At 44.9% G+C, this 27,754-nt stretch overlaps 1 protein-coding gene across 1 annotated transcript in view; it reads right to left on the bottom strand.

Moving 5' to 3' along the window:
* Positions 1-27,754, bottom strand: part of myo6a (myosin VIa) — a 173,374-nt gene that overhangs the window by 84,310 nt on the left and 61,310 nt on the right. The window contains 3 exon segments of the mRNA XM_055639474.1: positions 3,971-4,044; positions 8,276-8,345; positions 17,856-18,002. Of these exon segments, the coding sequence (XP_055495449.1) occupies positions 3,971-4,044; positions 8,276-8,345; positions 17,856-17,972 (261 nt within the window). The 5' untranslated portion in view covers positions 17,973-18,002.

Raw genomic sequence — 27,754 nt, 5'->3', positions numbered from 1 at the left:
ACAAAATGCTGGAGTAACTCAGCAGGACAAGCAGAGAGATAGGGAGGCCTTTCCAGAGTGTGTGCATGTGCGGGGTCTCGGGCCAGCGAGGCCTGTGGAATCAGCGATATTTTCCAGATGCTTTGAAGTTATGTATTACAGAAATGAGGTGCTTAAAGCTTAATAAAGTTTAAGTAAATTACCAGTAGTGTTAAAGTTTAATTTGCCTCACAACAATTTAAGCAACTCAATCTCAGAAGTTAAGCAGTGTGACATCGAGATGGAGAAACTATTGAAACCACAACGCTTGGATCTGGATCCCAACTCACCTACTGGTGCAAAGGAATGGAAGCACTGGCTTTGTACACTAAATAACTTCTTTGATGAGGGTGACGACAATGCACCAGACAAATTCAGGACATTAATAAGCTCTGTCTCTTATGACGTATATGTATTTCGATGTATTTTGAAAAATTTGTGTAGCGATATAATTCTAGGTCAGGATTTTCAGAAACAGCACCGATCACTTCAAATAATGTATGAAGGAACTATTCCTGATCTTGTATTGTCAAAGCCACCAGTATTGTGTGTTTTTTCTGCTGCATCTGTTGAATGTCCTTCATTATTCATTAATTTATCCTCTAAGTGCAAGCCAATTGCTACAAAATCAAGACATTTTAGTAAAGATGACAGAAACTTTATCAACACAGAAGTAACTAATCTTTTACGAGAAGGTATCATAGAACCCAGCTCTTCCCCTTGGAGGGCACAAGTTGTCGTGGTTAAGGACCACTTGGAGAGACATAGAAAGAGACTCTGCATTGATTACTCTCAAACTATAAACCAGTTCACGGAGCTTGATGCATATCCATTACCTCATATAGAAGAGATTATCAATACAATAGCTAATTATAAGATATTCTCTACTTTTTACCTAAAATGTGCTTACAACCAAATTCCTTTGAAGGAATCAGAGAAGAAATACACTGCGTTTGAAGCAAATGTGAAATTATACCACTACTGCAGAGTTCCTTTTGGGGTAACTAATGGCGTGGCTGTTTGTCAGAGAGAGATGGACAAACTTGTTGAACAGGAAAACTTTAAAGATACTTTCCTTTATCTTGATAATATAACTATTGCAGAAAAGACCAAGCTGAACATGACGAAAATGTACAACGGTTTTTAGAAGTTGTACATTCTAAAAATCTAACATTAAATGAGGCTAAGTCAATAACATCAGTGTCATCAATTAATATTCTTGGTTATTGGGTTGGAAATGATATAATCAAGCCTGATACAGAAAGACTCCGGCCACTCCAAGAGATACCTGTTCCAGCAACATTAAACTCTCTACGAAGGGTTCTTGGTATGTTTGCATATTATGCTAAATGGACACCAAATTCTTCTGACAAAATTCAACCTTTGATAGAGCAAAATCTTTCCCCCTTGATTCTACCGCAATTGGTGCCTTTACTTCTCTGAAGAAACAATTGGAATCTGCGACATTATACGCCATCGATGAGGATCTCCCCTTTGTTGTTGAATGTGATGCCTCTGATTTAGCAGTATCAGCAACATTAAATCAAGGAGGACAACCAGTGGCTTTCATGTCTCATACTCTCCAAGGTAGTGAATTGCACTACCCACCCGTCAAAAAGGAAGCTACAGCAATTATTGAAGCAGTGAGAAAATGGAGTCATTTCATTGCTCGCCAGCACTTCACTTTGATAACAGATCAGTGCCTCTACTGTCAACTGCTACCAATACTACTCCACATGAGCGGTTCTTTAACTTCAAACGGCATTCTTCTAGTGGTACTTCTCTGCCATCATGGTTGACTAGCACTGGGAAAAAAAAATCCATGTGGTCGCAGGGAGAACATAAATCTCCGTACAGACAGCTCTCATAGTCAGGATCAAGCCAGTGCCTCTGGTGCTGTAAGGCAGCAACTCTACCGCTGCACCACTGTGTCACCCTCAAATTGTGTTGGATGGAAGTCAGGTTTAAACTGTCTGTGTGCTTGGCATGGACACTCTGGGCCGAAGGGCCTGTTCCTGTGCTGTAGCGTGTTATATGTTCTATTGCAAACTCAATGGCAAGTTGAGCCACGTGTAGATCCTGCAATACTGTAGCCAAATCATAGAATGAAAACACATAAAGCACAAGATTCAAATCACACCCAACTGGATTCACTTCACACCCACCTATGCAAAAATGAAAACAAACAACATGTTTAAGATAAAACTGGGAGGAAATGCCACTCCCTGGCAACACCCAGAGCACGTGAGCAACCCATCCATGCAGTCAGTGACATTTCACCATTAGTTTTCCAAAGCCGATATTTAGGCTTTGGTTCATTTTTATCCCCTGTACCGAGGTACAGTGAAAAGTTTTATTCTATCTTCAAATCAGAAAATACGATAAATATAAATATAATCAAGTTAAACTCAAGTATAATGGGTAGAGCATAGGGGAAGGTACAGATAGCAGAATATAATTCTCATTAATTTAGTTTAGAGATACATCGTGGAAACAGACACTTCAGCCCAGTCCACGCTGACCAGCAATCACCTGTGGACTAGTTCTATCCTATACACTAGGGACAATTTACAGAGACCAATTAACCTACAACCTGCAGGTCTGTGGAATGTGGGAGGAAGCCGGAACACCCGGAGAAAACCCACATGGTCAAAAGGAGAACGTACAAACCCTGTACAGATAGCACCCTCTGTACAGATACAAGATCAAACCTGGGTCTCAAGTGCTGTAAGGTAGCAACTCCACTGAGGCTCCAAGCATTATAGCACACCAGTTCCATAGACAAAGTCAAATGTCCGCAATGGAGTTGAGGTGAATTGGACAGTACCCTAGCTTATGGAAAGACCATTCGGAAGCATGATAAAGGGCCTGTCCCACTTTCACGACCTCTGCCGAGTTTACCCTTGACATACTCGCAGCATGGTCGTCACGAGGTCGTAGGGGGTCATAGCAGGCCGTGATGCTAGTCGTAGGTACTCGTGGCACCAAGTAGGTCGGGGCGTTTTTTCTAGCCTGATGAAAAATGTCCACGAGTAAAAAAGGTTGTGAATTAGGTCGTGAAAGTGGGACAGGCCCTTAACAGCTGCAAGAAGCTGTTCCTGAGTCTGGTGAAGCGCGCTTTCAAGCATCTGTATCTTCTGCCAGACAGGAGCAGGAAGAATCCCGCAAGCATTGCCACTTTCATTTCACTGTACATCTTGTATGTGTATGTGACAAATAACGTTGACTTGACTTGACTGGGCTGGGACAAGTCTTTGATTATGTTGGCTGCTTTTTCGAGGCAGCGTGAAGTGTAGGTGGAGTCAATGGTGGGGCTTCTGGTCGGTGTTATGGACTGGGCTACATCTACAACTCTGCAATTTAAGGTATACTGAAAAACTGTTGTGTGTGGCCCTCAGCTCTCTAAACCCTTCCTATCCATGTACCTGCCCGGGTGCTTTTACTTGCCGTTATAGAATCTGCCTCAACCACCTCCTCGTTCCATACATTCTGTAATTTTATTGGCGCCAGAAATGTGGTGACTATGATTGTATGATTTTACGGGGTTGTATGCAAAAAAAGAATTTCACTGTATGTAAGTACATGTGAAAACAAAGTATCATTGAATATACTCACCACCTTCCGACCCCTCAGGTTCCTATTAAATCTTTCCCCGCTCACCTTAACCCTATGTCCTCTGGTTTTGATTCACCTACACTGGGTAAAAGTCTCTGTATATTTTCCCTAACTATTCCCCTCATGATTTTATCCACTTCTAAAATCACCCCTCATCCTCCTGCACTGGAAGGAATAATGTCCAAGCCAATCCAACCTCTCCCTATAGCTCAGGAGCTAAAGTCCTGGCAGCATCCTCAAAAATCTTCTCTGCACTCTTTCCAGCTGAATGACATCCTTCCGACAGCATTAGGAAATCTGTAGCACAGGAAGAGCTGAGAATTGAGTTGGGACTTACGTAGATCTTGTCCTTGCTGTAACGTACTCGGATGTTGTTCAGGAGCGTAGCTTCATTCAAGTACATAAGGCCACCTGAAAGTAATTGGACAAGGAAACCAATGAGGTCAAGCCAAAGACGACAACATGTTGGAGTAACTCAGGCAGCAGCATCTCTGAAAAACGTGGATAGGTGACGTTTCAGGTCGGGACCCTTCTTCAGACTGATTGTAAGGGGTGGGGAAAGAAAGCTGGAAGAGAGGAGGGCCAGGGCAAAGCATGTAGGAAAGAACTGCAGATGCTGGTTTAAATCGAAGGTAGACACAAAATGGTGAAGTAACTCAGCGGGACAAGCAGCGTCTCTGGAGAGAAGGAATGAGTGACGTTTCGGGTCGAGACCCTTCTTCAGGACAAAGCATGGCAGGCAATAGGAGAACAAAGGAAAAGGGGCAGAGGGTTGGAAAGAGAAGAAAAAATGTGTGATTCTGCAGGATTAAAGAGTTGCGAATTGTGAAGCCAGAGGAAGAAATGTAGGTGGAGGGAAGGGAGAGGGGAGAAATAGGTGTGAGTGCAGGTGGGACACAGGGAAGGGGGAAGGAGGAAGAAAAGGGGGGGGGGGCGTGGAAGAAAGGGAAGGGAAGAAAAGGAAGGTGGTGCTAGAGGTTACCTAAAGTTGGAGAATACAATTTCCACACCATAGTTATAAGCTACCCAAGTGGAAGATGAGGTGCTGTTCCTCCAGATTACATGTGGCCTCACTCTGGCAATGGAGGCGGCCCTGGACACAATGGTCAGTGTGGGAATGGGAAGCGTAGTTAAGATGGTTGGCAACCGGGAGATCCAGCAGGCCTTGGCAGAACGAGCGCAAGTGATCGGCGATCAAGCAGATGGAGCATCAGCTCAGCCTCGTGGCCAGTGAAGATCAGTAACTGGAACTCAAAGCCTGAGCAGTCGTCTCGAATGAACCAGTACCTGCAATCACATGCACTCAAACAAACAAGGTGCTGGAGTAACTCAGCAGACTGGGCAGCATCTCTGGAGAACATGGATGTGCAACATTTTAGGTCAGGTTCTTCTTCAGACTCCACAAAGTGCTTGAGTAACTCAATGGGTCACGCAGCTTCACTGGAAAACATAGATTGGTGACTTTTCGGGTCAGGCAGGTGGGACTGGTGTTGTTGGCGCATGTTGGTCAGTGTAGGCAAGTTGTTTCTTAAACATTGCGATAGTACCTCCAACTTCTACAAACTTTCCCCTCTCTCTCCCCTTCTCTTCCTCCCCCCTTTCCTCCACCCTTGTGGTTTAACCAGTTTCACAATCTGCAACTATTTATCCTTCTTGGGATCACACATTACCTAGCCAACAATTTGCCAAATGGCCTATCAGGGAACCACCCTTCCCGAGGTCTTTTGTTATCCTGGTCTTTTCTTGCCTCTAGTTCTTCCCCACCTTGCCACTTTCAGTCTGAAGAAGTGTCCCGACCCGAAATGGCACCTATCCATTTTCTCCAGAGATGCTGCCTGTCCCGCTGAGTTAGTCCAATACTCTGTTTCTATCTTTGGTATGAAACAGCATCTGCAGTTCCTTCTTATTACAGCAAACTTCCTAGTTCTTCCAGTTTTTCCACATTCACAGTTATATGCAGGCACGGAGAAGTGCTTCCAGACATTCCTTCCATTCTGACGTCCTTAAGTAACTATCTGAATGTGGTGTTAAATGGATGACGCCACTTATTTGGCTCATGTAAACAATATCATTATCGCAAGATTATCCACTCTGTATCTAGCAACCAATTTGGATTCTCTAAGAGTCAACGCAATAGACAGGAGGGAAAAGAAAATCATGTCATACCATTAGCAGTAAAAGTGATAAAATGCCAGTGTTTCACAAAAGAGTAGGCTCCAACCATGTTAAAGCAAATAGAAGCTGACTCTGACAGTTCTGAACATAAACAGAGTGCCCTGGAGCGCAGGAGGATGAAGGGCGATCTTATTGAGGTGGATAAAATCATGTGGGGAAAAGATAGAGGTGAAAGCCTAGTCTTTTACCCAGAGTAGAAGAATCACAAACCAGAGGACAAAGGTTCAAGGTGAGAGGGGAAAGATTGAACAGGAACTAATAGAATTGGAGGGTGGTGGGTGTATGGAATAAGCTGCTAGAAGAGGTAGTTGAGGCAGGTGTTATAACAACACTTAAAATACATTTAGCAGGTACATAGACAGGAAAGATTTAGAGGGGTATGAGCCAAACGTGACAGTGATTTTGACATGCAAGAGAGAAAGAGAATGGAGGCACCAAGTTCAAAACCAAGGTAAGAGTTAACTTCAGATTTTAAAAAAAAAATTATGGAGTGGCAATCTGGGGATTAAATTAGAATTCCCCGTAGAAGAAGAAGCCTATTAAGTGGTTTCAGTTTGAGAAGAAAATCTTTGAACTGTTAATTACAACATGACTAATAAGGTGAATCAATTGCTGGTGAGATGTGAGAGAGTGCGTTCCAGGAGGGGTTTTCAGGCAGGTGTGTCTCCTGCGTGTTATTACAACTATGAAGGTCATTGGTGTTGTGTAATTGTACAAAGGTTTACTAAATATTGCGCACTGGGTTAAGAGTTCAAGCTGCTCGAAGTAGGTGTAAATCCTTGCTGTACTGAAGATAAAACAGTACAGCATGGGAACATGTCCTTCGGACCACAATGCCCCACAACAGGACATAGGTTTAAGGGGAAAGATTTCAGTGAAACCCATGGGGTAATTAGTTTTTTCCACTCAAAGAGTGGTGGGTGTATGCAACGAGCTGCCGGAGGAGGAAGTATCATCACATTTAACAGAGAGTGAGAGAATCAGGCGGAAAGGGCATGGATGGGAACGGACGAGGGCTGGAAGATGAGCCAGAGCACAGGATAGTTTCAATATGACCTTCACCTTTCACAGGCATTCAAGCAATCAAGTACTTGGTACTAGATCGAGTACCAGAATCAATGTGATTATGACCGGGCAATTTAACGTTGACGTACATTAATGGGCAAATATTAAGATTATTTAAAGGACTCCTGCTTAAACTTTGTGTCCTGGGGTCCTTCGCATCTGCTTGGTGGTGCCGGAGGTCAGACGGGCCCCGCGGTGGGTGCTGGAGGTCGGTCGAGTACTCGCCACCCAGAACAAACTGGTGTTGGGGATCAGCGGCAAACAAAGAGGGACCCGGCATGGGGGGCCACTGAGAGAACAAAGAGAGACCCAATTGGGACGACACTGAATACTTTGTAACTATGTCAGCGTCCTATACGTGGCGACTCTTTGTATACTTTGTGTATGGCATACAAAACAAAGAGTTTTACCGTGACACGTCACATGCGATAATAAGGTATAATTCATTCATTCATTTGGACAGGTACATGGATGGGATGGGTTTGGGGGATTATGGATCAGGCGTGGGCAGGTGGGACCAGTGTAGATGGGGCATATTGGTCGGTGTATGCAAGTTGTGTTGAAGAGCTTGCTTCCGCGCTGTATGACTATGACTATTACTCTAATGTCCATCCCAAACATCATGCCAAGTTCAACTAATCTCCTCTGCCTGTAAATGATCCATATCCCTCCATTACCTGCATATCCATGTGCCTATCTAAAAGCCTCCTAAACATCACTATTGTATCTGCCTGCACCATTTCCCCAGCCAATGCATTCCAAGCACACACCACCCTGTGTTAAAATAAATTGCCCCGCACATCTCACAGAGTATGGAAAAAAGGTTCTTTGATCCCTTGCCCATGCTGACCAAGATGCCCCATCTACGCTTGTCCTAACTTGCCTACCAACGACCAACATGCCCCATCTGCAAGAGCCCCAACTTGCCCATGCCGACCAACGTGTCCCATCTACACTAGTCCCACCTTACCCATACCGACCAACATGCCCCATCTACACTAGACCCACTTGCCCATACCGACCAACGTGTCCCATCTACATTAGTCCCATCTCCTTTAAACCATATAACATATAACAATTACAGCACGGAAACAGGCCATTTCGGCCCTACAAGTCCGTGCCGAACGTTTTTTCCCTTAGTCCCATCCTGCACTAGTAACCCTCTTTCCCTTCTCATCCATACCAACCAATTGATACCCATCTCCACATTGGAAGCTCATTCCACACCGCTACCTTTGAGTAAAGAAGTCCTCATGCCCCTTTCTGTCCCTTAATTCTATTCTGCTAGTCATGCCTATGCCCCTTTCACTCTAAAGCTATGCCCAAATGCTCAGCAAACCATTTTAGACTGCAGGAACGAGCTGGTATAAATCCCACACCCAGAGGCACACGTTTTACTCACAGTTATCCTCCACATCCTTTTTACTGTCCTCTTCTGCAGAAAAAACTTGATTGACAGGAGCTAGGAAGGTCTGGGGTGGGGAAAAAAATCAGCCTGTCAATTTATTGCAACATAGAAATGGAAGCTTTCAGAAATTAGATAATATTTGCCATAAACAATATGATCCAGGGACAACAGGAAGTGTGATCGCCAGTTGCCCCTTCTTGTGGCTAATTGTTTTTTTCAATGTCTACTCAACAAACATCTCCTCCCACCCCCACTCCTCAATGGAAGTCTGTGGATCTCAAATTGGATTAGATTTAAGTTTATTATTGTCACGTGTACCAAGGTACAGTGAAAAGCATCGTTTTGCATCCTTTCCAAACAGATGATATAACACTGTACATAGATACAATTAATTCAAACTCAAGTACATCAGATAGTGGGGCACATAAGGACGGCTCAGTGGTGCAGTGGTAGAGTTGCTGCCTTGGTGCCAGAGACCCGGGTTTGATTCTGACGATGGGTGCTGTCTGTACGGAGTGTGTACATTCTCCCTGTGACCGCATGGATCATCTCCGGGTGCTCCGGCTTCCTCCCACACTCCAAAGACTTCATTAAAATTGTAAAATTGTCCCTGGTGTGTGGGATGGTGTTAGTGTACGAGGTGATCGCTGGTCGTAGTGGACTCGGTGAGCAGAAGGGCCTGTTTCTGCACTGTATCTCCAAAATCCAGAAATCGAAACCATTAATAAAAAGATAGAGCAAAGGAGAAGATACTGAATGCAAAATATAGTACTCAGCATTGTAGCACATCAGTTCCATAGATAAAGTCCAATGTCTGCAAAAGGGTAGGAGTGAATCGCACAGTACCCTAACTTATGGAAGGACTGTTCAGAAGCTTGGAGGGGAAGAAGCTGTTCTCGAATCTGGTGGTGGCACCTTCTGCCGGACGGGAGCAGGGAAAAGGAGGAATGGCCAGGGTGGGACAGCTTTGGTCACTTTTCCGAGGCAACGTGAGGTGTGGATGGAGTCATCGGAAGCAATCCAGTCACTGTGGCTCTCTGGAGGACCTCGGGAACTGCTGGGCATCAGTGGGCACAGTGTGCTCCCTCTCCGGGGTCAGCTACAGCCTTTCAATCGGCACAACTAGGGGGAGGGGATGTGGAAGGAGAGGCAAACGCGTGCTGTGAGGCAGAAGGAGGGTCAAGACAAGAGTCGATAGTGTTTCATTGTTATACGTCCCAGACAGGACAATGAAATTCTTACTTACAGCAGCATGACATAATATGTAGTGTGTGTTCGTGTGCGTTCGTGTGTGTCAGTGCGTGTATGCGTGTCTATGTGTGTATATATACATATATATATATGCCCCTAAGTCTATGTAGTTCAGAATGTATTTGGAGGTTGTAGTGTTTAATAGCCTGAAGGCTGTAAGAAGTTGTCCCTGAACGTTACAGTTTTCAGGCTCCTGTAAGTTTTAAGGTTCTTTTTCAGGTAAGTGATGAATCACGGCTGGACGGAGGATGTGATGCAACCACCCAGAAAATGCCACCTTAAATTCTAGACCTCTGCCATCCCAGCTGGGGATTCAACTGGGACAGAGCTGTGGAGAGGCCAGCCCGTCAGCAGAAGTCCAGGACACAAAGGAATCTGGCCCTCTAGTCCAATTCCTGTCTCCCCCAAGTTCCTGGTGCCATGGGAATAAGAGCCAGTGGACCACAAGACGTGTCAGGAAAGCCAACTCCACACAGACATCGAACTCGGGTCTCTGGCGCTGTGCTGTCTGTGTGGAGTTTGCATGTTCTCCCTGTGACCGCATGGGTTTCCACCGAGTGCTCCGGTTTCCTGCCACATCCCAAAGACGTGCAGGTTTGCTGGTTGATTGGACGGCGCGCACTCAGTGGACCGAAGGACCTGTTTCCATGCTGCATCTCTAAAGTCTTAAGTAAAGACTAAAGTCTATGGAAGGGTGACCAAATCTGAACACATAATGACTCCAAATAAAGATACAAAATGCTGGAGTAACTCAGCGGGTCAGCAGCATTGCTGCAGAACATGGATTGGTGACGTTTCGGGTTGGGACCCTTCCTCAGATTCTAAATGTGGCCCCACGTACAACTTATGTGAAAAAAACTCAGCTCAACACAACTTGCTTATCAAACACTGCATCGTGTCAACAGCTCTCAAAACAACTGAAGGTTGGCCTCATAATAAGGGAAAACAAAGCAGGGCACGTATATGTTGCTGAGTTGTACGACCAATTCTCAGGAGTGAGTCAGTGTATTTGATCAGTGAATTCATCTGTGAATTACCTTGGGCAGTAAACAACTTGTATTTCCGTGCAGTACCCACTCCAGACATAAAATGCCCTTCCCTAAAACAAGGGGGCAGATTATTATCTCAATGGGGTTAGGTTAGGTAAGGGGGAGGTGCAGCGAGAGCTGGGTGTCCTTGTACACCGGTCACTGAAAGTTGGCGTGCAGGTACAGCAGGCAGTGAAGAAAGCTAATGGAATGTTGGCCTTCATAACAAGAGGATTTCAGTATAGGAGTAAAGAGGTTTTTTCTGCAGTTGTATAGGGCTCTGATAAGACCACATCTGGAGTATTGTGTACAGTTTTGGTCTCCTAATTTGAGGAAGGACATACTTGTGATTGAGGCAGTGCAGCGTAGTTTCACGAGATTGATCCCTGGGATGGCGGGACTGTCAAATGAGGAAAGATTGAAAAGACTAGGCTTGTATTCACTGGAGTTTAGAAGGAAGGGGGGGATCTTATAGAAACATATAAAATTATAAAAGGACTGGACAAGCTAGATGCAGGAAAAATGTTCCCAATGTTGGGCGAGTGCAGAACCAGGGGCCACAGTCTTAGAATAAAGGGGAGGCCATTTAAGACTGAAGTGAGAAAAAACTTTTTCACCCAGAGAGTTGTGAATTTATGGAATTCCCTGCCACAGAGGGCAGTAGAGGTCAAATCACTGGATGGATTTAAGAGAGAGTTAGATAGAGCTCTAGGGGCTAGTGGAATCAAGGGATATGGGGAGAAGGCAGGCACGGGTTATTGATTGGGGACAATCAGCCATGATCATAATGAATGGCGGTGCTGGCTCGAAGGGACGAATGGCCTCCTCCTGCACCTATTTTCTATGTTTCTATGTTAGTGTAAAGGAGAAGATACAGGGTGCAGAATTGAGTTCTCAGCATTATCCAACCAGATTGCAAGCAAAACAACCCTTTCACTGTACCTCACGTGACGATAATAAACCTGATGCCACTGACAGGCCTAACAGATGAATGCATTGCCAATGTTCTCTTTATATCCGAGACAAGGCCCAAATTGTTCCCAGGTTTGAATAGTTTAATTGCAAAAGAAATAAATCAAGTCGCATCATACTAAAATAGATTTTCTCCCCTCAATCAAACAAAGCGGAAAAATTAGTTTAACATTAATCATATCGTGATGTCCTTTATGAACGTTTAATGTACGTAGGTAAAATAACATAGAACAGCACGGCACAAGAACAGGCCCTTCAGCCCACACTGTCCATGCTGAGCATGATGCCAAGACCAACTCTTATCTATCTGTACATAATACAGACCCCTCCATTCTCTGCATATCTAGTCAAGTCAAGTCAAGTCAAGTTTATTTGTCACATACACATACGAGATGTGCAGTGAAATGAAAGTGGCAATGCTCGCGGAACAACAAAACAACCAAACAAATTATAAACACAATCAGAACACACATATTATTTTACATAATAAATAATAGAAGGAAAAACGTTCTGGAGAGTTAGTCCCTGGTGAGAAAGGCGTTTACAGTCCAAATTGCCTCTGGGAAGAAACTCCTTCTCAACCTCTCCGTTCTCACTGCATGGCAACGGAGGCGTTTGCCTGACCGTAGCGGCTGGAACAGTCCGTTGCAGGGGTGGAAGAGGTCTCTCATGATTTTGTTTGCTCTGGAGTTGCACCTCCTGTTGTATAGTTCCTGCAGGGGGGGTGAGTGAAGTTCCCATAGTGCGTTCGGCCGAACGCACTACTCTCTGCAGAGCCTTCTTGTCCTTGGCAGAGCAATTCCCGAACCAGATGGTAATGTTCCCGGACAAGATGCTTTCCACCGCCGCTGCGTAGAAGCACTGGAGGATCCTCGGAGACACTCTGAATTTCCTCAATTGCCTGAGGTGGTAAAGGCGCTGCCTTGCCTTACTCACCAGTGCTGAGGCGTGTGATGACCATGTCATATCCTCAGAGATGTGGACTCCCAGATATTTAAAACAGTTCACCCTATCCACAGGATCCCCATTTATACTCAATGGAGTGTACGTCCTCGGATGATGTGTCCTCTAAAGTCCACTATGTGCCTATCCAAATGTCTCTTAAATGTCACTATCGTACCTGCCTCCACAACCACCTCCAGCACCACATTCCAGGCACTCACTACACTGTGTAAAAATCTTGTCCCGAACATCTCTTTTAAACTTTGCCCCTCTCACTTAAATGCTATGTCCTCTCGTCTTTAATTTTTCTATCCTAGGAGAAAGGCTCCGACTCTCTACCTCATCCCTGCCACTCATCATTCTATATGCTTCCATCAGGTCTGCCCGCAACCTCCGTCATTCCAGAGAAAACACTCCGTCAGTCCGACCTCTCCCTGCAGCTGAAACGCCCTAATCTCGGCAATGTTCTGGTAAAACATCTACATTTCATAGATGTATCACTTTCCAAATAATAAACCTTTTGCCTTTGAGAATTGATTTGTTGGCGCTGTATAAATATTCTTAAAACCACCTCCCTCCACTAATTCCCCTAAAGGTTCAACAGATAATTTATTCTTGTGTTTCCTGTACATGTACTGGGGGAAAAAGTACCCTAGAGGAAACTCAATCATTGAAATCATTGACATCAGCATATGAAGCTTTCTCTCTCACATCGTGCAAACAGAATAAATGAAGATGAACTCTCGTGACTTAAGCCTAAACAAGCAAGGAACCGGCATTTGCTGAAACTATACTCAGATTAATATGTGGCAGAAAATTCAAAAATGATTCAAGATTCTAACACGTCAAGATGGCAAACACAACCTGACCAACTTTTGGATAAATAAATAAATAAACTTCTTAAATAAATATATAAAATGTGTATGATAATTTAAAAAAAACATTAGTTATACATTAAATATCTTTTATAAATCATCTCGGTCATGGAGTCATAAAGAGTGGAAACAGGCCCATCAGCCCAACTTGCCCACACCGACCAACATGCCCCATCTACACTAGTCCTATATGTGATTGACCCATATCCCTCTAAACCTGTCCTATTCATGTACCTATCTAAATATTTCTTAAACGTTGCAATAGTACCTGCCTCAACTACCACCTCCAGCAGCCCGTCCATATACCGACCACCCTGTGTAAAGATACCCCTCAGTTTGCTCTTAAATCTTTCCCCCCTCGTCTCAAACTTATGTCCCCTGATTCTCGATCTGGGCAAGAGACTGTGGAATTACCTAATCTATTCCTCTCACGATGTTATACAGTTCTATAAGATCACACCTCATCCTCCTGCATTCCAAGGAATAGAGTCCTAGCCTGCTCAACCGCTCCCTGTAGTTCAGGCCATCGAGTTCTGGTAACATCCTCATAAATCTTCTCTGCACCTTTTCCAGCTTGGCAATTTAAATGAATGTCCATGAAGAACACATAAATATGCAGTGAATGAAGGGATAAGGACTATGTGCAAATCATTTTTAATCTAAGTATCACTCCGCTGATTGGTTAGCACGCAACAACAAGCTTTTCACTGTACCTTGGTACACGTGACAATAAACTAAACTAAATTTTACCGAAGAAACGAGGATGCGGGTTTCAAAAAAAGGACACAAAGTGTTGAAGTAACTCAGGTTACTTGGGTCAGGCTGCTTTTCTGGAGAACATGAAGAGGTGATATTTTGGGTCGGGACCCTTCTTCGCCCCAACTTCAGTCACATGAAGCCTCTAAGTAGAATAGAAGATAAACGCTTGTGGCTTAACCCTTATCAAGCAGTGACCAGTAGGTGGTTTTATTTGCCTTTGAAGCTCCCCACGGAATGTCAAAATGGTTTGAGCCAATGAGTGCCACCCAACAAAGCAGTTGGCTTCTCAAACATTGAAGAAAAATGAACGACTAGAACACTTGCTTTCACTTAGTTATAGAGATGCAGCGTGGAAACTGGCCCTTCAGCCCACCAAATCCACGCCGACAAGCAATCAGACAGTCTGATAAAAACGTCACCTATCCATGTTCTCCAGAGATGCTGCCTGACCCACTGAGTTACTCCAGCACTTAGTTCGCCTTTTGTTTTAATGTCGACTTCTCCCATAGTCATTTATTTTCTATGAATGTGAAGTGTCATCTCCTGTGGACGTGTGGACAGTGCCTTGGCCGGTGCTAGCTGACCTTGTCCCATTGCAAGATGAACGAGTTTTAATCTCCATTTATCACTGAGCCTGATAATACTCTTATTTCAAGTAATCTTATGTTGGTTACTCTCTCACACGCTGCTTCAGCAAACAGCAACCCACACAAAATAAGTGAAATCATGCAAAGATTAAGTGGGAGTCAGGAATTTTGACTGCATAATTGAACTAATAACTCTGAGAACATCATTACAGGACACTTCTGTTCAGGGTGACCTTTCCCCCATCTCAAAACACAACTAGGTCACCATTTACATTAACATAACATTTTCAGAGCTGTGGAATTTAAATGAAACCTGCTAACAATTTTGTTCAAGAAATATTGAACGTGAGCAGTTTTTAAAGAGTTCAAGACATAGATCGGGTAGACAGTCATAACCTTTTTTTCAGGATGGAAGAAGCAAATACTAGAGGGCATAGCTTTAAGGTGAGAGGAGCAAAGTTTAAAAGAGATGCTCAAGGATTTTCTTTCTACAGAGGGTGGTGGTGGGTGCCTGAAACGTGCTGCTGGGGGTAGTGGTGGAGGCAGATACAATAGTGGGCATTTAAGAGACCTTCGGATAGGCATTTGGATATGCAGGGAATGGAGGGATATGGATGAAGTATCAGCATAGATAGAGACAGTCAGACCCATTTTCCCCAGGGTGAAAATGTCCACACGAGAGCATAGCTGTAGGGTGAGAGGGGAAAGTTTAATGGTGATGTGCGGGGCAAGTCCTTTATTAGCACATAGTGGTGGGGGCCTAGAATGCAGGACCAGGGGTGGCGGTGGAGGCAGATGCAGCGCTTAAGAGGAAATGCAGGGAATGGATGCATATGAATTATATGCAGGCAAACAAGAATTTGGTCTTGGCATCATGTTTGGCACAGACATTGTGGGCCGAAGGACCTGTTCTTGTGCTGTTATGTGCTATGTTCATTCACCCTTAGGGAAGATAGCACGAGGTGGATGACCCAGAACACAGACAAGTACAGAACAGGAAGAGGCCAAACATGATGCCAGGTTAAACTAATCTCAGACACAAAGTGCTGGCTGGAGTAACTCAGCAGGTCAGGAAGTAAACAAAAATGTGTAGGAAGGAACTTCAGATGCTGGAAGATAGATGCGAAATGCTGGAGTAACTCAGCAGGTCAGGCAGCATCTCTGGAGAAAAGGAATAGCTGACGTTTCGAGTCCAGACCCTTCTTCAGGCTGAGAATCAGGGGGGAGAGAAACTAGAAGTATAAAAAGGTACTGAACATATCAGAGATGGCACCGATGACCATCTTCAGGTCAGGAAGCAACACAGGAGAACATGGATAAGTGACGTTTCGGGTTGGGACCCTTCTTCAAACTGATCTCATCTGCCTGCATGTGATTTATATCCCTCCATTCCATGCTTAACAGTGTCAAATGTAAACCATCGGTAAACACTGGCAACATAATTGTCTTCTCCATAATACTATGAGCAGTGAGCTGTCCCTATTGTAATGTAAAACCGGATTATGTCCAGGAAGGAACTGCAAATGCTGGTTTAAACCGATGATAGACAAAAACTGCTGGAGTAACACAGCGGGACAGGCAACATCTCTGTAGAGAAGGAATGGGTGATGTTTCGACCCAAAAGAGTCTGTAGCAGGTTCTCGATCTGAAATGTCGCCCATTCCTTCTCTCCAGAGATGCTGCCTGTCCTGCTGAGTTCTCCAGCATTTTGTCCCTATCTTCAGTAAAACTGGATCATATCACTGCCCCAGAGGCGTTATATTCACTATGGTCACTGCTAGAAGGCAGGATGAAAAATAATGGATCCATGATAAACACGATAAAATCCAATGTCATTTAAAGAAAGCTCAATGTTCCTCTGAAGTGATTGCAGCAAATATAAGGGCTGTATTCACAGACGAATGCCAGCAGATGGAGAGATGGATGGAACACTACTCCGACCTCTACTCGAGAGAGAACACTGTGTCCCCCTCAGCCCTTGATGCCATCGAGTGCCTGCCGACCATGTATGAGTTAGACACAGAGCCGACGGTAGAAGAGCTCCGCAAGGCCATTGACAGCCTGGCCTCAGGCAAGGCCCCATGCAGTGACGGGATTCCCCCTGGCCTGATCAAGCATTGCAAAACTACCTTCCTGCTTCCTTTGTATGAAGTCCTCTGCCAGTGCTGGCAAGAAGGAGCTGTACCGCAGGACATGAGGGATGCCACGATCATCACGATCATATCATGGCAAGACAAAGTGTCCAATGCCGAGATCCTGTCTCGTGCTGGCCTTCCCAGTATGTACACTCTACTCAGGCAGCGCAGACTGCGGTGGCTGGGCCATGTCCACCGCATGGAGGATGGCCGTATTCCAAAAGACATCCTCTATGGAGAGTTGACATCTGGGAGGAGAACCATCGGCCAGCCCCCAGCTACGTTAAAAGGATGTCTGTAAGAGAGATATGAAGGCGCTAGACATCGATGTGGAGTCCTGGGAGAGCCTTGCAGCTGACCGCACGACGTGGAGAGGTACCATGAACCAACATCTCAAAACAGGGGAAGAGAAACTGTTGAATGCAGCGGCAGACAAGCAGGCACGCAGAGATGGGACGCAGCAACTTCAACAAACCAGAGACCACAAATGTGACCTTTGCGACAGAGACTGTCACTCCCGCATTGGTCTCTTCAGCCACAAGCGACGCTGCTCTAGCCGAGGTTTGGAGCAAGCAGCCAACAACTAGGATGCATCACCCATGGTCAGTCATGACTGAGGGGGGCCTACAATTAAAACCAGTATAGTCACATTAGAAGAATCACTTTTGATTCAGTATACCATCACAATAGGGATGCATCATAAAGTACCAGAAAAAGGACAGTTTTTCTGAAAGAATGGGGTAATAAGAGTTAAGTTTCTTCCGATAGAGGGACAGATAAAATTGGACATGGTCCCTAGTGTGTAGGATTGTGCTAGTGTATGGGTGATCGCTGGGTGACACGGACTCAGTGTGCCTAAGAGCCAGCTTCCGTGCTGTATTTCTAACGTCTAAAATCTGAAAAACACCACCGTCCTGATTGTGACTCGAAAACCGACTGTGCCTCAGCCCACAGATGCTGCCTGACTCGCTGAGTTCCTCCAGCTGTTTATTTCCTGCTGGAAGACAAACCAATATGCTACTCACCTTGTTCTTCTGATTCAACGGCTCAATAGTTAATGTGTCAACCCCAATGTCAATGATGGAACCCAACTGGAACCCATCCAGTGGGTGTGGAGCCCACACTGCCTTCCCATCCTCCATTTTGTTTTTTCAGAAACTTTCCACGATGCCCTTGTGGGAAAAGAAAGAAAAAAAACACCAAGTTCAGACATTTCTTCTTTGTAAAAACATAGCACAAGTTCTTGAGGGGAATAGATAGAGTATAGTCTTTTACCCAGAGGATGGAAATCGAGTACCAGACGTCATAGGTGTAAGGTGAGGGGGGGAAGGATTTAATGAGAACATGAGGGGCAACTTATTATTTTACATACAAAGGGTGGTGGGTGTATGGAACGAGCTGCTGGAGGAGGTAGTTTGGGCAGGTACTACTGTATCACGTTTAACAAACATTTAGACAAGTAAATGGACAGGAAAGGTTTAAAGGAATATGGTTTATACCAAAGATAGATACAAAATGCGGGAGTAAGTCAGCGGGTCTGAGTTACTCCAGCATTTTGTGCCTATCTTAGGTTAGCTGTTTCCACAGATGCTGCCTGACCAAGTGAGTGTTTTCAGAATACTCAGATATTTCAGTTTTTTAGCTCCTGCAGTTTTTTCATCCTCATTTGTGTCACCTATCCATTATTACTTCTTCTCTCTCCCCTCTCAGGTGATATTCCTCTGCTTACATTCAATGCGTCACAGTAACCCATTTTATCTGGCCCGCTAATAGATTAGTTTAGTTTACATCATGGAAACTGGCCCTTCGGCCCACTTGGGTTCCATCAACTGGCGATCACCCACTAGCACTATCCTATAAATCCGGGACAATTTACAGAAGCCAATCAACCCACAAACCTGTATGTCTTTGGAAATGGAGAGGAAACATGAGTACCCGAAGAAAACCCACGTGGTCACATGGGGAACGTACAAACTCCTTACAGATAGCAGACCATAGGATTGAACCCGGGTCCATGGCGCTGTATGGCAGCAACTCTACCCCTTCACCACCTTGCCGCCCATACAGATGATCTACATTTTAGAACATAGAACTTCAAACAGTACAGCACAGGAACAGACCCAAGGGCCCACAATGTCCATATTAAACATGATGTCAAGTCAAACTATCTCATCTGCTTGCACGTAATCCATATCCACCCACTCATCAGTCTGACGGGTCTTGACCTGAAACGTCACCCATTCCTTCTCTCCAGAGTTGCTGCCTGACCTGCTGAGTTACTCCAGCATTTTGTGGCTATCCATGTCCCTCCCTTCCCTGCATATCCATGTGCCTATCCAAAAACTTCTTAAACACGACTATCCTATCTACTGCCATCACCATCCCTGGCACACCTCCTTAAAACTTTCCCCCTCTTCCCTTAAAGCTTTGCCTTCTGGTCTTTGACATTTCCACCTTGGAAATAAAGATTCTGACTGTCTACCCTATCCATGCCTCTCATAATTGTATATACTGTTGACAGGTCTCCCCTCAACCTTCAACACTCCGCATTGTTCTACACTTAGTGAAACGGACAGGAACTCAAATTCTCATTGAAGTCACAAATAAACAGAATCATTGACATCATCACTGCCCATTTAGTTATTGGAAATGAAACAAAACCACATTAAATCTGAAGAAATATGTTCCTATGCTGAATTCAAATCAGATGTAAAAGAGTTAACTTCTCAGTATATACCATGAAGACCTATGGTAGGAAGCAAGCTGAAACAAGTCCTGAAACATCTGCTGCTCAATTCAAATCGTTCGTCCTGCGCTCAAAACAAAATAACACAAATCAAACTTTCATGAGGTAACTTGAAAAATCGCATACTTTTGCAACTGTGAGAATACCAGTAAAGCTAACACAAACGTCCAAACATGGAATGAATGAACTGCATATGTTTAAGAAGGAACTGCAGATGCTGGTTTAAACCGAATATAGACACAAAAAGCTGGAGTAAACCAGCGGGACAGGCAGCATCTTTGGAAAGAAGGAATGGGTGACGTTTCAGGTCGAGAAGAAGGGTCTCATGTTGCCCGCTCTCTAACCTATCACAGAGCCGCAAGCTCACTCCACTTGCTACAGCTGGCCTTTCTGTATTAGACAAAGGGTTCTTGTAGAAACAAGGAACTGCAGATGCTGGTTAAATACACATGGACACAAAGTGCTGGAGTAATCTCTGGAGAACATGGATAGGCGACGTTTCAGGACCCTTCATCAGACTTACTGTAGAAATGTGAAAAAAGCTGGAAAATAGATGACAGAAGAGAATTGGTTTAATGAGTGATGAGCGTTTGACTGCCCTGGGCCTGTACTCGCTGTAGATTGGATGGATGAAGGGGTCCTCATTGAAATTTATCAAATAGATAACTTTGTGAATTCTTGTGAATTACCTGACGAGAGTGGATGTGTAGAGGATGTTTCCACTAGTGGGAGAGTCTAGAACCAGAGGGCAGAGTCTCAGAATAAAAGGGCGCATCTTTAGAAAGGAGATGACAAGGAATTTCTTTGGTCAGAGGGTTGTGAATGTGGAATTCATTGCCACAAACGGGTGTAGAGGCCAGGTTATTACGTATTTTAAGGTGGAGATTGACAAATACTAGATTGGTACGGTGTAAAACGTTATGGGGAGAAGGCAGGAGAATGGGTTTGAAAGGGAAAGATAGATCAGCCGTGATTAAATGGCAGAGTAGACTCGGTGAGCTAAGTGGCCTAAAGAGGACTTATGGATATGAAATGACTGTGAATCTTGCTCTGAATCTCAGTAAGAATAAGGAGCTGATTGTAAACTTTAAAAGGGGAAATTCAAGGATCCACAAATCTGTCTTCATCGACAAGTTGGGAGATGCAAGGAACGTCAGATGCTGGTGCACGATAAAAAAGATGCAAAGTGCTGGAGTAACTCAGCAGTTCAGGCAGCAACTCTCGGAGAACATGGATTTATTTTTAATGTTGAACATTTTATGTGTCATTCCTAACTGTCGCTGCATGTCATGTTGTCACTTGCGGACAAAGCACCAAGGCAAATTCCTTGTATGTGAATACATGGCCAATAAACCTATTCATTCATTCATTCATTCATTATTCATTCATAGGTGACGTTTCGGGTTGGAACCTGCTTCAGACTGTTAATATCACAGGGGTAAAAGCCGGTAAAGAGGAGATGAGAGGGAAATGACAGTCTGAAGGAGGGTTGCGACCTGAAACGTCACCAATCCACATTCTCCAGAGATGCTGTCTGACCCACTGAGTTACTCCAGCACGTTGTGACTATTTTCACCAATGGGTTGGCAGTGGAGAGAGTCAATGAATCAAGTTCCTGGGCATGCATATCTCCATTTAGGAGATCTCATTTAAGATCTATCCTAAACCTAGCATAATGATCTAATCAAACAAAACCCCATCAATGGCTCTACTTCCTGAGCGTACGTACGTATTCATTGACTCATATACAATTGATAGACACAAAAAGCTGGAGTAGCTCAGTGGGTCAGGCAGCAACTCTGGAGATTGTGTCTATCTTTGGTTTAAACCAGCATTTGCAGTTCCTTCCGACACATCTTGTACGCAATACCCCGACCCATGAAAGCAAGCATACCACATGTCTCCTTTATCACTCGATCTACATGTTGCAACATTCAAGGAAGTATAGACTTGGATTCCTTATTTTCCTTTCATCATCACATTCCTGCAAGTCAGAGGGCCTTAGAGTTGGAGTCATACAATGTGGAAACAGGCCCTTCGGCCCAACTTTCCCATGCTGACCATGTTGCCCCAACTAAGCCATTGCCATTTGCCTGCATTTAGCCCATCTCTCTCTAAACCGTTCCGACCCACGTCACAGTCCAAATGTATTTTAAATGCTGCCAAAGTACCTGCCTCAACTACCTTACGTGGCAGCTCATTCCCTACACCCACCACCACCTTCATGAAAAACGTGTCCCTTACGTTCCTATTAATCTTTCCCCTCTCACTGTAAACCTACGTCCTCTGGTACATAATCGCCCTTCCCTGGGTAAAAGACTGTGCATTCCCCCTATTTATTCCCCTCATGATTTTACATACCTCTATAAAATCACCCCTCGGCCTCCTGTGCTCCAAGGAATAGAGTGCTAGCCTTCCCAACCTCTCCCTGCAGCTCATGCCCTCAAGTCCTGGCAACATCCTCTTAAATCATCTCTGCACTCTTTCTCGCCCAAATGGAAAAATAGTCAATGGGGAATAATGCCACAGCTGAGTGCCATGACGGCTGAGGCACATCTGCCAATATGCAGCTATTACATTTGTAGGGAGCAAGAACCTGGAACATCAAGGTCACAGATATCTCAGGGGAACACCTCAACAAGTTTCCATAAAAGGGCAATAAAAAAACCTGCAACCCAAGTGCATGAAGAGCACCAAACAGATTAATTTCCAATCTTTCAAAATGTTTTGTCAATGTCCATTTGGCTGCACTTTACTTTAGGCTAACAGGCCCATCGACCCACAGAGTCCATGGTGATCATCCCGGACAGTAATACCATCCTGCACACTGGGGCAATTCACAATTTTAACAAAGCCAATTAACCTACAAACATGTGTTCAAGAAGGAACTGCAGATGCTGGAAGATCGAAGGTACACAAAATTGCTGGAGAAACTCAGCGGGTGCAGCAGCATCTATGGAGCGAAGGAAATAGGCGGCGTTTCGGGCCGAAACCCTTCTTCAGACTGATGGGGGGTGGGGGGGAGAAGGAAAAAGGGAGGAGGAGGAGCCCGAGGGCGGGGGGATGGGAGGAGTCAGCTCGAGGGTTAAGGAAGGGGAGGAAACAACAAGGGCTAGCAAAATCGGTTGAATTCAAGGGCTAGCCCCCTTCCTTAACCCTGGTCTCCTCCCATCCCCCCGCCCTCGGGCTCCTCCCCTCCCCTTTTCCTTTCTTCTCCCCCCCACCCCCCATCAGTAAGAAGGGTTTGCCCGAAACGTCGCCTATTTCCTCGCTCCATAGATGCTGCTGCACCCGCTGAGTTTCTCCAGCAATTTTGTGTAACCTACAAACATGTATGTCTTTGGGATGAGGGAGGAAACTGGAGCAACCAGAGAAAACCCATGCGGTCACAGAGAAAAGGTATAAACACCACACAGACAGGATCTCTGGCTCTGTAAGGCAGCGACTCAACCGCTGCGCCACTGTGCCGACCTATTACATTAAAATATTTAAGTATTTTATTTATATTCAAATATTTTAAAAAATACCTTCACCTTTGTACCAAGATAAATTTGTTTATTGTTCAGTTTGGAGATACAGCATGGAAACAGGTTCTTCAACCGGCCAAGTCCATGCTAACCATTGATAACCCATTCACACCAGTTCTGTGTTATCCCACTTACACATCCACTCCCTACACTTTAGGGGCAATTGAAAGAAGCCAATGATTCTCCAACCCGCACAATTTTGGGATGTGGGAAGAAACCGGAGAACCCGGAGAAAACCGACATGGGTAACGGAGAACGGGCAAACTCCACACACAGATGGCACCAGAGGTCAGGATCGAACCCGTGTTCCTGGCTCGACCAGCTGCGCCACTGTGCAGCCCACTGCAAATAAACACAACAGGCGTTGCAGAGCAGCCCTGCAGTCCGTCAGTGAAGATACAGCCATCTCACCAGCCCTGCTCTCTCTCTTTCAGTGAATTTCAGCTGGATATGCCCCCACCACTTTCAAGCAATGCATTTGAATCTCAATAACGAGCTGTGTGAAAATAATTCTCACTTCCAGCACCACCCCTCACCCACCCTCTGGCTACTTTGCCAACATAACAGTACGGTGGCGCAGTGGTCGAGTTGCTCTCTTACCAGAGACCCAGGTTTGACCCTGACTACCGATACTGTCTGTAAGGGGTTTGTACATTCTCCGTGACCATGTGACTTTTCCCCGGATGCTCCGGTTTTCCTTCCACACTCCAAAGACGTTCAGGTTTGTAGGTTAATTAGCTTTGGTAAAATTGTAAGTTATCCCTAGCGTGTCGGATAGTGCTAGTATAATGGCTGGTATAATGATCGCTGATCAGTGTGCCGAAGGGTCTGTTTCCGTGCTGTAGTTCTGATGCCTGTCTAAAATTACTTCTTTTAGAAATAAGTGCACTTGTTTATTTTATTTTTACGAGTCTGGTGTTTTTTTTGCTGGGGGGTTAGGCCAGAACTGGCAAGGGTGTTTACGTGAGTGATTTTTAAATAGAGCCAGCTTCTTTATTCATGTTTGTTGACCCAAGGAAAGTGGATGTTATCCAGCAAGCATTCCTTCCGTCCGGTATTGTGTTGTGTACTCACTGCCAGGACAGTAGACCATTATTTCCTAGCGGCTTGCCTTTGCTGTTTCCTGTGTGACTAATTTTGAACCATTCTACCCCTCTCCCACCCCCTTCCAAACTCTGGCTTTACATTTCACTCCTCTTCTCTCGTTATCTGACACTGTTTTGCCTCCTGTGTAGGAAGGAACTGCAGATGGTGCTTTAAACCGAAGATAGACACAAAGTGTTTGTGTAACTCAGAGGGTCAGGCAGCATCTATGGAGCCATAGAATAGGTGACTTTTCGGGCCGCGACCCAGATATTTTGTCTCCATTTCATAGAAACATAGAAAATAGGTACAGGAGTAGGCCATTCAGCCCTTCAAGCCTGCACCGCCATTCAATATGATCATGGCTGATCATCCAACTCAGTATCCTGTACCTGCCTTCTCTCCATACCCCCTGATCCCTTTAACCACAAGGGCCACATCTAACCCTCTTAAATATAGCCAATGAACTGGCCTCAACTACCTTCTGTGGCAGAGAGTTCCAGAGTTTCACCACTCTCTGTGTGAAAAATGTTTTTCTCATCTAGGTCCTAAAAGATTTCCTCTTTATCCTTAAACTGTGACCCCTTGTCCTGGACTTCGCCAACATCGGGAACAATCTTCCTGCATCTAGCCTGTCCAACCACATAAGAATTTTGTAAGTTTCATGTCTTGCCTTTGTTCACCCCCTCTGCCAGTCACCCCTCCCCACTTCCCCCCCCCCCCCCCCCCCCCCCACCTATCCAGGCTTTGCCCCACCCTCAGTTCTTTTCCACTATTCTCCTCTCTTCGTACAATCTGTCCAAAGGGTCCTGACCCAAATTGCTGCTAGTCCATTCTTTCCACAGATGCTGCCTGACCTGTTGAGTTCCTCCAGCACCTTGTGCATTGCTCAAGATTCCAGCATCTGCAGTTCCTTGCATCTTTCATTGGAGTGACCGAAGGACATAGACCTAAGGTGAGGGGAGGGGGAGGTTTTAATGGGAACCTGATGGATAACATTTTTTTTTGTTTGTTTTTACACAAAGTGTGGTGGGTGGGTGGGTGGAACTCACTGCCTGAGGAGGTAGTTGAAGTAGGTGCCACTGCAACATTCAAGAAACATTTGGACAGGTACATAGATAGATGTACATAGTACATAGATAGATGTACATAGTACATAGATAGATGTCGACCGATGGGCCAAACACCGACCGGCAGGTGGGAAGTGTAGACGGGACATGTTGGTCAGTGTGGGCAAGTTGGGCCGAAGGGTCTGTTTCCACACTGTATGACTCTATGACTGAGTGGATGCACTACAGACGAAACCATGAATTATATAGGAGATAAAACATCTGTACTATGTGTCCCCTGCAGCGGGCCGCCCTTGGAGGGTATTGAAAAAGGCCGATGATGCAAGGGTACATACTGCAGTCCTGTGCCCAACTTTGAAGGTTACAGCAGTATGTGTATGCCCCCCACCTTGAGCGTCTCATAACAATCAACGGATCTAAATGACTTATTGGCACAAGGGACTAAACATCTAGTCCTGTGTATTTGTTCTATGCCCATGATCGGCAATCAGGGGGTTTTCGGATGACAGTTGCTCATAATCTATACAGTTGCTAATATTGTGTTGCAATCGGGGGTTTCAAAATCGCACATCACAGACTGAAACCGGAGTGGTGTACAATCTCCAAAAACTTAAGACATCAGCAGTGAAGCACTTGCTAGCAGCCACAACCTATATTTTTCACTTAGTTGGTTTGGTTTATACAGAAGATGGACAGAAAATGTTAGACCAACAGCAGGTCAAGCAGCATTTCTGGAGAAAAGGAATAGATGACATTTCAGGTTGAGACCCTTCTTCAGACTCAAACATCAGAAAAGGGTTCATGGCCCGAAACGTTACCTATTCCCTTTCTCCAGAGAAGCTGCTTGAGCCGCTGAGTTACTCCAGCATTTTGTGTCTACAATCTTATAATTAGTGGCCAACACTTCTCTGTTCAAAAGGGAGTTGGCTTAGGGTGGGGAAGGTCAAGAATCCGATGGAGAATCGTCATCATATGACGAAACAAAAACTTACCGGGAGCAAGTGGAAACTTAAAATGAATAATTTCTATTAATTTTTTTAATATTTGACCAATCAGTTGGACCTGGGAAAATTACTGGGACGATGTCATTTCATTGATGTTAAAAACCTGGCCCACTTTGAAACAGCGATTCAGTGCATTGATTGGAAGATGCAGCATGGTAACAGGCCCTTCGGCTCATGGAGTCCACACAGACCATTGGTCACTCAGTCAGTCACGCTAGTTCTATGTTATCCCACTTTCTCATCCATTCCCTACATCCTAGGGACAATTTACAGAAGCCAGTTAACCTACAAACCTGCACGCGTTTAGGATGCGGGGGGAAACTGGAGCACCTGGAGAAAACCTACCCGGTCAGAAGGAGAATGTGAAAACTCCACACAGACAGCGCCCAGAGTCAAGATCACACCTTCTGCTCCTATCTCTGGTCTTTATACCACCGTCTGCCGATCAACCTTGCCCCTCACCTGTCCATGCATTACCTGCCTCGTTTTGTCCAGCCTCTCCCCTTTTCCAGCTTTCTTCCACACCTCCCCCCCCCCAACAACCAGTCTGAAGGAAGCTGCCGATCTGAAACTTCACTAGCCATGTTCTCCAGAGATGCCGCCTGACCTGCTGAGTTACTCCAGCACGGTGTCCTTTATCGTTTCCTCACTGTGGATAAATCATAGCACTACCATTGCTTGTCCAACACCACAGAGGGAGTAACTCAACAATGGAGAAATTACACAACACTCAGCACCTCCGCAACCTCCTCAGGGCAAACCTGTTCACATTCCAAAAACAAATGCTTTAAAAAAAAATGATTCAGACAGGTGATCCACTAAAATTACCTGTCGTGGTTAGACCTGCACTACCACTTAGTTAGAGAATGCTTGGAATACAACCTGATGAGTTTCATCTTTAATTGTTTCAATTGGGTTAACAATAGGCTCCATTTAAGTTCAGGTTCAGCAGCTAATACAATGAGGATGCAATTCCTCCTGTCCAAGATCACAGCATACGGGAATCAAGAGTCAAGAGTGTTTCAGAGTTCAGACTTCAGAGATACAGAGCGGAAACAGGCCCTTTGGTGCACCGAGTCCACGCTGACCAGCGATCACCCCGTACACTAGTTCTATTCGACACACTGGGGACAATTTACAACTTTACCAAAGCCAATTTACATACAAACCGGCCATCTTTGATAAAAGGGAGGAACCCGGAGCACTCGGAGAAAACCCATGCGGTCACTGGGAGAACGTACAAACTCCGTACAGACAGCACCCGTAGTCAGGATCGCACCCAGATCTCTAGCGCTGTAAGCCAGCAACTCTGCCCCTGCACCACCGTGCCACCCATGTTCATATGTCCCGAAACGGAACAATGAAATTCTTACTTTTAGCAGCATGACAGTTATGTGAACATAGTTCTCCGTAAACACCACAATATATATTTATTTTAATATATAAAACCAAATAATTAAAAATAGTGAAAGACAAAAACAATGCCCTCAAGTC

This window comes from Leucoraja erinacea, chromosome 8, assembly GCF_028641065.1.
Source record: "Leucoraja erinacea ecotype New England chromosome 8, Leri_hhj_1, whole genome shotgun sequence".
In the NCBI taxonomy this organism is placed as follows: Eukaryota; Metazoa; Chordata; class Chondrichthyes; order Rajiformes; family Rajidae; genus Leucoraja; species Leucoraja erinaceus.
The sequence above is the reverse complement of the archived record's forward strand: the minus strand, read 5'-3'. Positions and strand labels throughout refer to the sequence as shown.